General features: G+C 51.5%; 1 protein-coding gene across 1 annotated transcript in view; it reads left to right on the top strand.

The window, feature by feature from the left end:
• The first annotated feature begins 825 nt into the window (after positions 1-825).
• Positions 826-16,258, top strand: part of ADAMTS14 (ADAM metallopeptidase with thrombospondin type 1 motif 14) — a 35,959-nt gene continuing 20,526 nt past the window's right edge. Inside the window, exons 1-4 of the mRNA XM_074154511.1 lie at positions 826-898; positions 1,289-1,704; positions 8,766-8,922; positions 10,163-10,359. Of these exons, the coding sequence (XP_074010612.1) occupies positions 826-898; positions 1,289-1,704; positions 8,766-8,922; positions 10,163-10,359 (843 nt within the window). The remainder of the gene's footprint in view (positions 899-1,288; positions 1,705-8,765; positions 8,923-10,162; positions 10,360-16,258) is intronic.

The following is a 16,258-nucleotide window of genomic DNA, read 5'->3' as shown; positions in this document are numbered from 1 at the left end:
CCTTCCTAAAAACAGAGGGGAGGAGTGATAAAAAAGAAAAATAAAAAAATCAAAAAATCATCCCAGATGGTTCTAACCAGGATGTTTACCTGTACCCCACGAGGCTGCAGCAGTTTAAGTGCTGGGAGATGATTTGGCTTCCCCTATGGTCCCACTCACGGCTGGGTTTTGGGGAGAACCCCAGGGAAGGGGGAGAGCTTGGGGGGGGAGAGGTTGGGGGGGGAGAGGGGGTAAGGGGTGGGGGGGGTCGGGCTCCTGGCGCGTCTCGCCTTTGTTCGGGCAGGGCTGGAGCCGGGCGGGAGGGACGGGGGGAGGGAGGGACGGAGGGAGGGCTGGCTGCCCGAAAAGGCTTTTTTTTTTTTTTTTTTTAATATCTATCTCCAAGAAAACAACCATCCAAATGCAACCCCAGAAGTTTTTCTATTTTTTAATAAGAAAAAGTAAATTGAATTTTTTTTTTAAAAAAAAAAAAAGAAAAGAAAAAAAAAAGAAAAAGAAAAAAAAATTAATAATAAACCACCCTAATTCCCACCCCCTTTCTCGCAGATCCTGCCCCCCGGCCCGCCCCACGCCGCGCACGGGGGGCCGCGGGAGCGCAGAGCGGCGCCGCCCGGTCCCGTCCCCCACACCCCCCCCCCTCCCCCCCCCCCGCCCCGGAGGCGGCGGGAGCGGCCCCGGCTCCGTCCCTGTCCCCCGTCCCCGGTCCCGGGCGGCGGCGGCGGCGGCGGCGGCGGGGGGAGGCGGGAGCCGGGAGCCGCCCGCCCCGCATCCCGCCCGCTCCCCGCATCCCGCCCGCGCCGCCGCGCCGCGTCCCGCCGGCCCCAAATGGATTATCTGCGGCTGGTCCTCTCCTGCCTCGTCCCCCTCCACGGCTACCTGGCAGCCGGCAGCGCCCCAGGTAAGGGGCTCCCGTCCCCCTTGGTGTGTGTGTGTGTCTCTGTGTGTGTGTGTTCCGACAGGTGGTTGCACCCCGGAGGATGGGGAGAAAAGGAGGAGGTGGTGGTGGTGGTGGTGGTGGTGTTGATTTTGATGGGAAATTGGAGGGGGAGGTGGAGGCTGGGTGGGAAATAGTTGGAGTGCTTGGGGCACGTCAGCCCGAGTTTATTCTGCTACGTTTGACGTGCCCAGTTAAAGCTACAAAGCGGAGTGGGGGGGGGGGGGAAGAGGTTGTGGGGCTCGGCGAGTGGCGGCAGGGCTCGCCAAAGGCAAACCTGGCCTTGGGTTGGCCACCGCAATCCCGTGTGGGATGCTCCGGTGCCCGTCGCTTCCCTCCGTCTTGCCTCCGCAGAGCTCCTCCTGTCTGGCAAACTCAGCGAGTATGGTGTGATCGTCCCCTTCAGTGCCGATTGCCGGGGTCGCTTTCTCTCGCACGTGGTGTCCGGCGAGGTGGCGGTGGGGATCGGCGAAGCCGCTTGCCCCCCGACCCCGCGCCCGTCCCACCGCCGCCGCCGCCGCATCCCCCGCAGCCCCTTGGATGAGTCCCCCCAACGCCGCTTGCTCTACTTCAACGTCACAGTTTTCGGGAAGGAGCTGCACCTCCGGCTGAGGCCCAACCGACGGCTGGTGCCGCCGGGCGCCGTGGCCGAATGGCAGGAGGATTTTGAGGTGCTTTTCCGGGAACCCCTCCAACAGCGGTGCCTTTTCACCGGTGACATCTCCGGCATGCCCGGCGCCGCTGTGGCCATCAGCAACTGTGACGGACTGGTAAGCTGGAGGCCGGCGGGGTGGTTTGTGCACGCTGCCTGTATTTCGGGGTGGTTTTCTCTGGAAGAGGTGGATCGCGGTTGTCCTGAAACCTGATTTTTTTTTGATGATGTACATCTCCCCTTTACTGGCCGGCTACTGCGAGTCCCCTGTCCCCACGTGGCTTGCGGTGTAAGCGGGGCAGGACGCTACGTGTGCCAGCGCTTCGTCTTGACACTGCATTTATTTAAAGGGGTTAAAAAAACTGCCTGTCCCATGTCCGGGCTGCCTCCTGCCCACAGGTGGACCGTGTCAGATGCCATTATGTCCCGAGGCTCTGCCCTACTTCTGGGCTGGGTACCCACGCTGCCGGTGATGCTGCTGCATCCTCGCTCACCCCTCTTTTACTTCGGGACCGCTGCAGGAACTTTTTCTTTGTGTTTTCCACCTCTTAAATGAGGATGGGTGAGCTTGAGCATCTCCTGAAATCACTGTTAGCATGCCGTCTTGCTCCTGCTGCAGCTCCCGCTCCCGTTTTGGGGAACAGCCTTTTTTTTTTTTTTTTTTTTTTTTTTTTTCCCCTAATAACTGACATGCTCAGAGCCTTTGGGGCTTTCTGAGTGCAGAGTGAGCACAGTTCAGCATCCGTAACTTGCTGCCGCAGAGCTTTCATTGCTTAAAAGCCTCTGGTCCATCCTTAGCCTCAGCGCCTGGTCTGCCCGTGGGTTTCCTACGTTTGATAAGCTCGAGGAATCGCCTCTTCTTATTGTTTTTATACCTTTGGCCCGTTGCCCTTCAAATTTCCTTTGAGCCGATTTAATTCTTGTTTTAGGTGCCAGCGTTTGCTGTTTTCTGCTGGTACCGCTTAAGGTTACTCCTGGGTTGGAATAAATGTCTTATTTTGCCTTTATTTTTTATTTTTAATACATTTCTTTTTTTGGTTGTTTTATTCTGGGAGTTCCTTAGCCATTTTTGGCTGCTCGCACAAACAATTTGGCATTCCTTTCTTTTTATACAGTGCCTGGTGTTACTATATGAGCAGAAATGACAGAGCAGCGTGGCTAGAAATACGTATTTCGCCTACGTATAGTGGTTTGGTTGTTTTGTTTTTTGTTTTTTTTTTTTTTTTCTCGTGCCAACAATTTTAGCACATAATCCACACCTTTTGAAGCATCGTGTTTGCAATCGGCTGGAGCTGTGAATTCGCGGAACTTTCTCCGCGGCGTGGGTTTGCGCTGGGGCTGGCGAATTCGGGCAGGCTCGAAAGCTTTGAAGGTATTTCCTATCAGTCCAGCGAGCAACTGAGAGCGCTGCGTCTGGAATGAAAAGCTGGTTTTTTGGTTTTTTTTCAGCGTGCGGGTGGCATTGTAGGTATAATTCCTGTTGGCATCACAAGCTCAGGGATGCTGGAAGCGGGCTGCAGCTGAGTCCGTGTCCCCGCCGTGCCGGGAAGCAGCGAGGATGATCTTAAGGGGTTTCTCTTCCCCGGAGCCCACTCGACTCTCAGGCTCCATCTCATGTAGGCTTTATTTTGACTTCTCCAGGCTTTTCTAGGCTTTAATCCCAAGTTCTTCCATCTCAGCCCCTTGCACACCTTCTCAGACGGAGGTTGTCATTAGTTTTGCTCTTGTTCCAGCCGTCCCCTGGCCGCAGGCTGTAGCAGTGTTGCCGATTTAGGATGTAGCTTGTCCTGCAGGATTCTTTTGCGTGTGGATTTACGTGGCCATACCTGTCTCTTGCCATCCGCGGTACACCCCCAAGCCCGCTCTTTTAAGCTCGTGTAAAGGAAGAAGCGGCTTTCCCCCCAGGATCAGTGGTGTTAGCGTTGTGGTTGCTGATGTGTCATCTCACAGATGTTTTGTTTCTTCATGTGGAGCTCCAGCAGCACTAGGGAAGAGAAAAAAAAAAGCCACAACTTTTTTTTTTCTTTTTTTTTTTTTTTTTTAATTTCTTCCTGCAATGTATTTATTGCTCCATGGCCAACAAATAAATGCCCTGGCCTCAAGCAGCAATTTCCCATCATCCGGTGAAGCAGATGTGGTGATCGTAGGCTGGGGGAAGAGGTCAGGAGGACGGAGCCCGAGCAGGGGCTCTGCTCCACCCCCGGTAAAGAGGATTTTGAGATACGGCCAACGTAGCAGTTGGTTTCTCTCTCTCATGGGTTTTTCTGGCTGGTGTAGATTGCTGTATGGTCCTCTGGCTTAAGTTAGTCTGACAGCTTCTATCTGCTCAGGGTCCATCCCCTTTTGGAGGAGCTGTGAGACCAATAGGACCCCCAAAATACAAGAGTGAAAAGAGCTTGATGTAGCAAACGGAGCAAGGAACAGAACCGAAAGGCAGTGAGAGGGGTGGATGGGATGGGAGGATGCTCTTTACGACCACGCTGTACCTCCAGCATGACCCAGCAGAGCATCTGGGAGGCACGTACGTGGTCAGGACTGTTGTTAACGTGGTGCTAGATAGGGACTAACCTAACGTGGGGAGCACCGGCGGTAGGTCGCTCTGTAGCTCGTCGATATGCACGTACCCTGGGATTGCTGTGGACTTTTTGCTGGAAGTTATCCCTGGGCTTCAAAAGGGGATCACGGCTTTTGCATCCCAGTTTGGCGTGCGTGGGAGGCGCAGGACCGCTTGGCCGCTGGTTTCTGCTCGGAGGAAGCGTTCTGGGATGGTGCAGATGATGGCTGTGTACACAAAAGAGATTACGGTGTGTATAAACGGAGACCGAGATTATAAATAATGAAAAAAAAAAAAACCAAAACCCAGCTCTTGAAAAGAGAGTACACATTTAGTCTTTCCTAAATCCATATTTAGCCATGTAAGTGAGCTGATTTTTTTTTTTTTTTTTGTTTCACAGATGCCAAACCCACGGCACCTTCCACAGCTGTTATTTGCTGCAGGCATCCACCACGCGTGAAAATCTGGCCTTCTTTTTTAGCAAGGGTGTCTCATACCAGGGTGGGAAGATACTGTCATCCGTAACATAATTTTAAAGCTGATCCAAGCCACCAAATTCCTCACTGGTAAAGTAGCATTAGTCAAAAATCTCCCCCGGCGGATACATCTCGCTGCAGTGAAGGCATCCCCTCTTTCCACGCTGGCTTTCGCAGCGTGTGGTTGACCTCGCTTCCTTCGTGCTTTGCTGGTTGCAGAGACGGGTGAAGAATTATCATTTATATATTTGCTTTCCATGGCTGACTTTTCCCCCCTCTGGGGTTGTTTGCACCAAACACCAACAAACTGTAGAGCCAGCGTTTTCCGTCCCCGTCGCCCTGGCTTGCTCTGGATGGGTGGAAGCAGATAAGCAAAGCACAAATGCCCCCAGGAGCAGTAATTAACAGGGGAGCGAAGGGAGAGACAGTCCCCGTAACGATGCCCCAGTGCAAAAAAAGTATCCAAAAATCTTCCAAGGTTTTCCCTGCAACTCCTGAACTGTAGGATTAATTTTGAGAAGGAAAAAAAAGGTGCTGGTTTAAAATGTTCAGAGGGTGAAGTGTCCCTTTGGTCACGTAGATCTTGCTCTCCTCAGCTAGTTTGGTTTTCACTTGGGCGTGAGGGCCTTCTCCCATGTGATAATCCTAATTTTCAGATGTGGGATGAAAACCAGGCCCTATTTGGGCTGAAAACCTAATTAATTAGTTAGGACTGAGCCTGTCTCCGTGCCCTCACCCCATCAGGAACTACATTTGAGTCCTGGCTTGGGTGAAGCCCAGCTGGAGCAGCTCCCTGTCTGTGGGCATCCCAAAAATCTCTTGCCTTGGCACCGAGAGCAGGGAAAAGCAGTCGAGGAGTGCAAAGCATTGCGTTAGACGGGTTGCAAAGCCTGAGCTGCAGCCAGAGAGGTACCAAAATAGTGATGGAGCATCTCTAGACCATGCCCCGGTACCATGCACGCCCCCTCCCGCTGCTGCCAGGTGTGGTCCAGATACATCCCTCAACCGATCCCCTTCCCGATGCCCTCGCTGGGTGATCTCTGGATGAAAGGGGAGCGGTGGCTGGCGATGGTGCCTGCCTTCACGCAGCCCGGCTTTCTGGGACTTTTTGTCCAAATTAAGTGTGAATCGGGTAGGAAAAATACATACTATGCACGCAGCTGGATTTCCCCCTCCTCGGCTCTGTTTGCTTCTCTGGCTGAGTGAAGCGGGTTTATTAATTTTTCCACATTTCAGCTGCATTGAAGTGTCAGAATTTCCTGAATTCCTGTGGGAGTTGGGAGCTTTTTGCCCAGCGGTGATGGAGGAGTCGCTTATCCCCGGGGTGCTGGGGGGTGTGTCCCCCTTAGGGAGGCTGGCACCGGCCCAGCAGGGCCAGTTCCTCTCTCCCACAGCCTGGAAAGCTGGACGAGAGACTTCACCCTCTGCAAGCTGGCAGAAGCGAGTTTGATGTTTTCCTCAAAAGAAAAAGAAAAAAAGTATATTTTCCCTCTTTCCACTGGAATTGTCTTCAAAGGGCCATTTTCTAATTTGGGAATTACCTTCACCAAGGGCTGCCAGATTTAATTTGATTTGCCATTACTAAACCAAATAGAATTGGGGGTGGGAAGCCTGGGGCAAATTGATCGTTGATGGGATGGGATCGATCTCTTGGCAAGAGCCCAAGGAAAGCTTATTGGGACTTTTTGGGTGGTGTCTGGCCTCTCTTGCTGCCTCCCTACAGTTACAACCCTCCCGACATGCTGAAATACAACCCGAGCTGCTCCTTTATAAGACCGAGCAGGTTCGTGCCTGCCTCCTGCAGTGGTGTTTTTGGTTTTTATGGTTTTTATTTTTATTTTTTTTATTTTTTATTTTTTTTGCAAAATGCTGTGGTTTCTGTTTCGTTTATTAGGCTACTCTGATCAGACGTGCGCACGAGTCCCCACAGTACCCACTTTGCCCATGGGCCGTGGCTGGAGTCGGTGGCGTGTTGCCGACTTCTGGGAGAAAGCATGGGCGAGAAAATCTGGGCTGCTTTATTTCTTGACCCATAGATATATAATCAGTCACGAGCTGTAGAGCAGCGCAAACCCAAGTGGGCTGCGGCTCGGGACCAGGCTCTTTCATATTTTAATCCAGCCTTGCCCCGGCGCGGTGGCGCAGCTTTCCTCTGGCTGCCTGACTCAGCAAGTCCTGGCTTTTCGCTGTAAAACCCATAAACCGGCCTTGGGGTGCCTCGTCCCGGGTGAAACTCCCCATGGCAGGGCTGTGGGGGGACAGAGGTGTCCCATCGGACCTCTTCCTCAGGCAGGGTTTGCTGCTTCTGCCGCCGGGCTAAAATAGGATGCTGGCAGGGGTACCGTGCCGGGTGATTTTGGGTAGCAGGAGTGCCCCTCCAGCCCAAATTCATAGCCATGTGCAAGCTGGAGGCACGTTAGTTGGTGGGAAATCATCAGCGTGACTCGTGTACAAAATCCAAGTGTGTTTGCATCGCCAGTGTCAGATGCCCAGCGCTCTGCCCTTCGTAGCTATTTGTTTTTGCGCAAAGCCGTGGATGCCCACCTTCTCTTATTATACAATAAGGAGCAACGGCTGGGACCTGCCCCACCATCAAGGACTTGCCCAGCCATCACCGGACCTGACCTGTGGGTTGACTCTCTGGCTCGATCTCTGCCTCACCACCACCACCTTGCCTGGGGCTCATGGTTGAACCTGGCTGTGATCTTCATCTCCTTGGCTGGAGGGGTGGTGGGACAAGCCCTGGCTGGAGAGAGGTCCTGCCCTGGTGACCTGAAGGTCTCCTGTGGGAAGGACCTGAGATACATGTGTCAGGCGAGTTGATCCTAGCACAACTGCCCATACTTAGATTCCTTGGGAAGGAGGTAAAACAAAACCAGCCAAAAACCTGCTTTCCAGAGGAGTTAAGCAGCTAATAAAACCCAAGTGGAGCAGGAAATTTGATGAAGTCTGACAGAGCCAGGTTGGCTGATGCCACGGTGAATGCAACCGCACGCGAATGCAAAGGGGATCCAATGACCCAGGCGGGCTTGGAAGAGCCCCAGCGTTGCCTGCTTGCAGAGCTCACGTCTTTGTGCCGCTCTGTGCAAGAACTACATGTATATTTTATTTTTATTTTATTTTACTGGACGAAAACAGCTCTAATACCCCCCAGCCCCGATGAGGAGGATTCCGGTAGGTAGACGCTGTTGAAGGTTTTGCTGTATAAGAATGGATCCGTATGTTCCGCCTGCGCTTTCCGGGCAGCTATTCGGCCGCAGGCAGTGCCGGAGGAAGGACTGTGCATCTGCGTGATGGAGGGAGCTGTGAAAAAATGCCGGGCTGGGGCAAGGCGGGGGGGGGGCTGCCCGTGGGATGGAATCCAAATCCCTTCGCTTGCCCAAGGTCCAAGCCGGCCGGTGCTGCCGGGTATGATCACTGGGGCTGACGTCAAGGGGGATTTGGTGGGAAGCTTGGTGTTAATTAGGAGCAGGCTGGTAGCCAGGACAACATTTCCAACCATGTTTGCCCTCTCATTCATCCTCCCCGTGTTTGGGAGGTGGAGTCGTAAGGCTTTCCAGCTTCTCTTCCAAAGGGATTCCCCAGCGTTAATTCCCAAGCACTTGGTGGGGCAAAGATGATGGTTTCTTTTTCCTTCCTTCTCGCTGTGACTGCAGTTAGCAGCGCCAGAGAAATGGCTGATTTCCTCCCCAGCACCGTGGGGATGGGGACAAGGATGAGGATGGGGAGGATGGAGGGGAGGCGAGGTGGCGTGGGAGCCCGTGCAGCCTGTGTTCCTGATGCGCAGGGAGAAAAACCTCATTGCTGATGAGAAGGAACGGAGTTTCCTAGCCATATACAGACAGAACCTGAACCGTGGCCAGTTTTCTTCTGTTCGCTTGGTTCCCCCCCCCTCTTTTTTTTTTTTTTTTTTCATTTACAGGAGAAATTAAAGGTCATCGTACGTGAACATGGCAATGGATCAATCCCAGAGCCGTGGAGCAGCAACGGGACACCCGGTTTATTTGGAATGCTTTTTCTCCTTGCACTCACTGCATCAATCATTAATGAGTGTATCGAGTATGTATGTACACATATACATATATAAAAACACACCTTTTTTTTTTTTTTTTGTCTCCCCCCTTTTCTTTATTTCTTTGTGGAGTCCAGGCTGGCCTGATTCGGACCGACAGCAACGAGTTCTTCATTGAACCCCTGGAGAGAGGGCAGCAGGAAACAGAGGAGCACGGGAGGGCCCACGTGGTGTACCGCCGGTCGGCCATCCGGCAGGATGGCGCCGAGACCCACCAAGACCTACATCCCCAAGGTAGGGCCTCCTCGAATCTAGTCTTATCTTGATAATAACTATTTCTTGAGGGGGAAGGATTTTCTCCTTCCATTTGCCTTCCGGATCATGTCTAGCCCCATGGCTTTAGCCTGGCTTTACTGCCAGTTTGGTCACCAGTGAGAAGAAAGGAAAGAACACGCTGGGTTTTTACTGGGAACTTTGAAATTCTTCTGAATTTGGTCAAAGTTGGATGAATTGGTTGGACTCGATGATCTCAAAGATCCCTTCCAACCGTGAAGATTCTGTGCTTCTGAGTTATATACAAGTTACTCTTCCTCTTTGAAGAGGAAGAATCTCCTAGATGGATGTGATCAGGCCCATGGATGATCACACCGGCCTTGGGATGGGAAGCAGAGTTGGGACTCACGAGTGAAGGGGTCAGGAGAAGCCAGACTTGGTCCAACCTGGCCTCTTGCTACGACTTGGAGATGTAGGTGCTGCAGTCTTGTTTTAATTGCCTGTACGTTGTAAAATGTGGCCTTGATTTGACTTGTTAACAGATGACAGAAGTCCTTCCTTTTCCCAGCATTCATAATTTGTGTCACTTTTCTAGCGCCGTGTCCTTTTCTTTCTTCTCCTTTGCCTCAAAGGAGAAAAAGTGGCTTTTTTTCTTAATAGTGTCAGTCGCCTGCTGACTTCCCCTCTCACCCGCACAAAGCTGAGCGTACCCAGAAGTGTTTACCAGCGTGGCATCAACGTTGTGCAAAAAGCACTCTATGAACCTATTTATATTTACGCAGAGGCATCGGCCTTCCCTGGTCTTTATTCACCTCTTGTGACACCGTAATCAGCTTCCTGATTTTTTTTAAAAAAAAAAACCAGAAGTTTAAAAGCTTTCCAGGGTGTGCTCGTTGCTTTTGTAGCATCACTAATGGAATTGCAATTGAGAGCTTCAAAGGGACTGCTGGGGATGAAGGATATGGTGAAAGGTATGATGAAGTATGCTCTCAAGGAGAAGCTCCTGGCCTTTCTTGTGTCCTCCCTAGCTACCTAGGTGTCCCACCACCACCCAGTGGACAGTGTAGGACCATAGATGCATCTTTTAGTGCTGGTGCTCCCAATTCAGAGCCATTTCCCCGCCATAGAGCAAGCTGGATCAGCAGCCTGGTTGGAGTTAAAACATCCTAATCTATTTTTCCTGCTTAACTTAATGTTTTTTTGGATTGTCACCTCGATGTTGGGTCACCTCACTGGCTGTTTCTCTTTCTGCCCCGCTTAGTGCCCGGCGTGCGGGTGGGCGATCTCCCCAACTCCCTGGAGCTGATGACGGAGCAGCTGGGGGATGCGGAGCGCAAGAGGCGCCACGCCAGGAAGGACGACTACAACATCGAGGTCTTGCTGGCGGTGGACGACTCGGTCGTACGCTTCCACGGGAAGGAGCACGTCCAGAACTACGTCCTCACCCTCATGAACATAGTAAGGCTTGGTTTTGTGTGTGTGGGGGGAGTTGGCTCCCACCCCTCTTTTGGTTTGCTGCTCTTCTGATGCTGCAAATCTGTTATCCTGGAAAAGAAACATGGGTTGAGGGAGGGAAAAAGTGCTGCAGGAAGGGCTGTTCCTTTGCACAGCCAGCTCTGGCATTTAATAACTGTGGTGATTGGAGTGACGGGAAGCAGAGCCCTTTTATCTTCATCTCCATCACGTTCTCCTGGCCTATGGCAGGGTCTGGCATGGTGGTTGCTCTCGCTGGCTATCACCCAAGTCCAAGAGCATCTTCTCTTTCTCCTGGCCCAGGCCGTCTCCTCCTCGTGGCTGAAATCTCCGCAAATGCTAGGAAAGAGGATGGTTACTAATTATTTAGTTTGAAATGACGATGTTTGTTATTTTTTTTGGTAATTATTACATTTATTATGTATTTTGAATAATATTTATTGATGGGGGAAGATTTTTACACACTTTCAGAAGTTTTTTCATGTTCCTTGGAAAACCTGTGCACCTCGAGGCTTAGTCAGATGTGTTTGAAAAGGAATTTATAGCAGCTTTGCAGCAGCCCTACTTCTGCACCTCTCCTCACGTGGTGCTGTGGGGCAGCCTGTACTGATTCCCTACAGCACTTTTCTTTCCTTTCTAAGGGAAAAATGTACGGATTCCCCAAGTCCTGAGAGATGTGGAAGGATCAATATTTATTCAGCTATTCATCTTGCAGGAGGCTTGCTCCGCCTGCACCTGAATGCCTGCAATTAGGGTCACCATTCAAAGACCTCTTTCGTGCGCTCTCCCAATTTTTATTTTGTTTTCCACGCTTTATCCTTGCCTCTATTTATTTATTTTTATTTAAGTACTCTTTTTTTTCCGTGATGATGGAAAGCGTTCGAAAGGCGCAGCCAGCTCTGAAATAACCAAGCTATAAAGATGCTTTTGCTTTTTGCTTGGTTGCTTGTTTGTTTGGGCGTTATTTCTGCCCTGGCAGGCAGAGCCACATTGCCAGTGACGAAGGAGAAATTATCAACATAAGGGGTAAGGATTTGCAGGATCAGAGGCCAAACGTAATGTACCCAGTCCCAAACAGAGAAGATATTGGTTTTAAAAAGCAAATGCCTTCATTGCAGCGTTTTCTTCTCCTGATGCTTGCAGGAGGATGCTCTCAGTATCACTTAAATCCACTCTCTGAAAGTTTCTCCCCTTGACTTATTAAACGCTTCTGGGAGGGAGAAGCCACAGGGTTCCCCATTCTGACCCCGGGCTCTTCCCACGTTACAGGGGTCGGAGATGATGTCATTTTTCCTTTCCGATCCACGGGGCGGGGGGGGAGAGCGGATGGTTTGAGTGCCCGGGGATTGTCAGCTCTACTCAAAAGGTTGGTTTTCAGGCGCATTTCATGGTTTATACCCCGCGGGCAGGACTTTTCAGGGAGTGAATGCACGGGATGCTGTGCTGGGAGAAGGGAGGACCGCTGTCTATTCAAATAAAGGCAGCGCTGGAGACTTTAATGAATTAAATAAAGGGTTGGGGGGGGAAGCAGCATCAATAAAAGGGGGGAAAACCCCAGGATAATGCACGCAACGAATACTTCCCGCAAGTATTATTTCCTTCTACACATTCTTCCCCCACCCCCTTCCCCTTCTTTCTTTCTGGTTTTTAGTGCGTTTTCTTTCCAGCTTTGCCATGACCTCCGTCTGCCTCCTCTTCCCTTGGCGCCGCCTCATTTCCTTACCGGCTCGGGTTGCCTTAAAATACCCGATTCAGCAGGAAAAAAAAAATAATAAAATGCTTTCTGGCCTGGATGGCAGAGGGGAGAGAGAGGAGGGTGCCGGGGGCTGGCAGGGAGGAGCGTGCTGGGACCACACAGCTGAACACTAATCCCATTAGTTGGAGGCAAGGGGAAGGAGGAGAGGCTTGGCCAGCCCTCTAATGAGGAAAAGACTTAATGAGCTGGGCTGGAGTATGCTGGGGGAGATGCTGCATGGGAGCCATCTGGGAAGGCTGTTTTCCTAGATCTTGATACATCCCAAGGGAAGGGGGTAGTGAGCTTGGAAGTTGATAATAAACTTTCCTGGCCTTTTCTGGGATCCCTGTTGGTGCTGGGGGGTGGAACACAAACCCCTTTCTGGTGCTGTGCGGGCTCGACTTAACCCGACGCTGCTGTAGGTAGGGTCCTGTGTCTCCCCCCGAGACCCAAACCCCTTTATTAGGAGCTTGGTGTCGGCTGAAGCTCAGTGGTAAATGATTCGTCACGGAGACCTTTTTTTTTTCTTTTAAAAAAAAAAAAAAAAGACAAAACAAAACCCAAATCCTTATTTCGGTGCCAGAAATGTGAATGCCAGGCTTTTCATTAAACGGCGCTGTGTCCATCCCAGGAAGCTGACATGAGGATGACTGCTCCTTTTGTGCACCTAAGAGCTTCCCCACAGGCTGCCGTCCCTGCTGGCTCCCAGCTCCTAGCCGGCGTTCCCAGCCTGCCGTTCCTTTCTTGGCTCAGAGGCTACATGAGGATTTTGGGTCAGGTTGAAGCGAGTGGTGCTGGATGGATCACAGCCTTGGGAAATGCATCCTGACTTCAATATATTCTCGCTTTCTCCTTTTTCCCCTTGCAGTCTTCCGATAGGAAGCGTGATGTGAGCTTGATCACCTTTGTTTCAAGTTGCTTGCCAGCCTCTCCACCAAAAATCGGAGGTTTTGGCTTGCTAGAACGCCTTTGCCATCACTTGCCGTGCTTGCTGGAGAAGGCACATCTGAGCATATCTCATAACTCCAAGCCGAGCATCACCGTGTCCACCCTGGCATGACCTGGCCCCCTCCCTGATGCTGGGCTCTTGGGATGAATATTTGGCGATGTGGCAGCATTCCCCTGTCTTGCATGCTGCCCGTGGGAGGGATTGTGATGCTATCGAAGCAAAATTAGCATCCCCCAGCCACAGCGACTGCTGTGTGTGAGGGCTGAAGGGCGAGAGAAGGGCTGGGAAGCAGGAGGGGATCCAGCACCCCGTAAGGGGAAGAGGAGAGGAAATGTTTTGTGTCCTGCTTTGCTTTTCAGCCTCTTGTCACTCAGTTGGATGGACTCCTCGGTTTTCTCCTCTGGACTTCCCACTGCTCGCCCCTGATGCTCTCAAGTCTGGGGCTGGCCCCGCTCGGAGGAGACAAGCTGAGCTGGGGGCTCTGTTTAAGCCTGGCCCTGGTGTCACCTGATTTGCTGGGGTTTTTGTAGGATATTGCCCATGATTTGGTTAAGGATGCAAAGGTACTTGGTGTTTTCCCATTGTTTCGGGTTACTAGGGAAACCCTGTGAGTCAGAGCCCACTCCAGGCTAGGACTTGCCCGGCTCCCCTCCGGCACGTTGGCAGAATTATTGTTCCTAGGGGACAAAGACTGCTACTGAGACCCTGTGCAGGAGAAGGTTAGGGAAAAAAAAAAAAATCAAACCTCCAGCTTTATTTTTAACTTGGGATTATCTGAAAAGCCAGGCCAGAGCATGGATTGCTTGAGAGACTGATTTGCTGAGCTCCGTGCTGTTTCAGGAGGGAGGCCAGTCTAAAATAATGGGCAAATTATAGTCCTTCTGGTGTGTGGGTTTGTTTCAGGGTGGTTCATGAGCCATCTCCTTGCTGACTGATAATTACAAAAAATACCTCTGATGTGCCTCTTAATGCATGCCTGCGCTTTTCCCCACCCCTTACATAGACTCATGTGTTCGTTGCTGTGTTTTTGGGACAACGGAGCCTGTTGCGCAGACAGCTGTGATAAAAATCTAGAGTCTTGCTCCGCAGAGCAAATCTTCCCCCGTCTCCTCCGTTCCACTGAATCGAGAATGTAGATAAGGTGGGTCAGCCCTTGCAGAAGTCTTCGCGGCGGGGTGCATCCCTGCAGGGGATGCAAGCGCATGTGGGAAGCCTGATAATGTGGTCAGGAGGACTTTTGCCTCTGTTCCTACCCCTCAGCCCCAGCAAACAGGCTTGGGATGACTCCACCGGCGTGAAAACAGAAGCGAGGGAATAAAAGAAAGGAGCTTAAAGATGACTTGGCTGTTCCGAGTAAGCAATCCGGGGTTTTGAAATGTCAGCTATTCTGCTGGTTTGGCAAATTCTTCTTGTGTGTGTGTGTGTGTGTCTGTCTCTTTGTTTTCCTTCCCTTGAAGAACGGCGAGGTCTAGACGTTGCCAGCGCGGTTTGCTGTCGAGATCTGGCGTCTGGGGCTGCAGACTCGGGGCTGGCCAGACTTGCAGGGATTTAGGTAGGCAGCCTTGCTCGCTCCCAGCGCCAGCCAGGGTCGGGGTGGAAGGCAGGGGGCCATACCCTTGGCCGATTTATGGAGCGTTTCAGAGAGGATGCACAAGGTTTTAATGTTCCTTTCATTCTTTGCAAAGCGTTAGCATCGTCCCCTTGGCGTCGCAGGGCTGGGGGCTTCGGAGTAGCCGGCGGGGAATCCTGCAGGTTGGTTGTTCTTGCTGGATTGCCCTTTATGCACAGCTGGCCTTAAGGGCTGGTCTGTTTTAGGTGAAAAAAAAAAAAAAAAATCCTCTTTTAAATGAAATAGGAGAGCATTTCTTGCCAGGTGACAGTATTAAACAGGCTGGGCATCTAACCACATGGGTGAGAGGGATAAGAAGATCTTTATCCCATCTGTTTTCAGAGAGGCGGGTCCCTTTACAGGAGTCCTTTGCTGAGCAGGTATTTTCTGGAGGGATTTTTTTTTTTTTTTTTTTTTTTTTTTTTTTTGACGACATTAACTCACTTAATGGCATCCGCAGAGGGCAGGGGGAGTTGTGCCAAGCCTACAAACTGCTTTCTGGGCTGATTTCCATCCCCTCTGCTGGCTTGAACCAACTCCAGGGCAGGCTGATGGGCAGCAAGCACCGAGCCCTTTTGATTTTTTTAATTTTTTTTTTTCTTTTTTGCTCAATCAATTATTTATATCTGTCTATTAAGGGAAGAACCGTAGCCTTGGGCAGTCTGGTTCCACATCTGCTTTCTGAATTAAAGGTCGCCAGTGAGCTGGTAGCCTAAATGCTGCCCTCCCCTAGACACAACAGGGCCTGGGGTTTGGGGTTAACCCTTTGGTTCAGAGGTTGGAGGGGTGCCTAGTCCCCGCTAGCTGGAGGAGAGTGGGATTTAGCACTGCTTTAAGAGGAAGATTTAGGGGTTTAAATCCCATCTTGGAATAATACAGCTTCTTGCATCTTAGCCCCTTAATGAGTTGTTTCTAGGCTGCTCGTGATCCTGCTGCTGTCCGTAGCCGCTTCTCTAGCAAGGAAGAGGAAGGATGTACAGTGCTGGGAGGGCGTTGATGAGTTTAGTTGTCAATGCCTGTGGAAAGTATTGCTGTTCCCAAATTTTCTTTCTCCCAGGGTAGCTAATGTTGCCTGAGGGTGGCACAGTTTGGGGCAGGGAGCTCTTCTCAGACCTGGGGACTATTTGCAGGCACCGCTGGTGGGAAGAGACATTGCTGAGCTGGCACAGAGCAAAGCTCTTGCCCCAACATCTCCTCCGCTCGTGTGCCTTCCTCCCCGGGATGTGACCCTCCTCTTCTCCCTGCGGGGTCTGCTGAGCATCTTGCCAAAACATCCTGTGCTGCTCCCTTGGATGCTCTGAGTCAGGGCAAGGTCAGGCAGCGGCTTGGCCTGGAGCTCCAGCTGGTGGAGAGGTTCCTAAGGCAGGAACATGATTCATCCCAATGAATCGAGGGGTCCTCGGGAGCGGGGAGCAAGCAGGAGAGTGCTAGTGGATGATGCTGAGGCACTGACTGAAGCGGAGGCTTAATGGTGCACCAGCTCCCAGCAAGTGCTGGTGGTGAAGGAAAATGCATGAAGATTTGGGAAAGTGAGGGAAATAGCCTTGTTTTCCCCCTTGTTCCCCTGAACCATCCCCCAGGTCCAGCTCTC

This window comes from Numenius arquata, chromosome 10 (genome assembly GCF_964106895.1).
Source record: "Numenius arquata chromosome 10, bNumArq3.hap1.1, whole genome shotgun sequence".
Taxonomy (NCBI): Eukaryota; Metazoa; Chordata; class Aves; order Charadriiformes; family Scolopacidae; genus Numenius; species Numenius arquata.
This window is presented reverse-complemented; position numbering and strand designations above follow the sequence as displayed.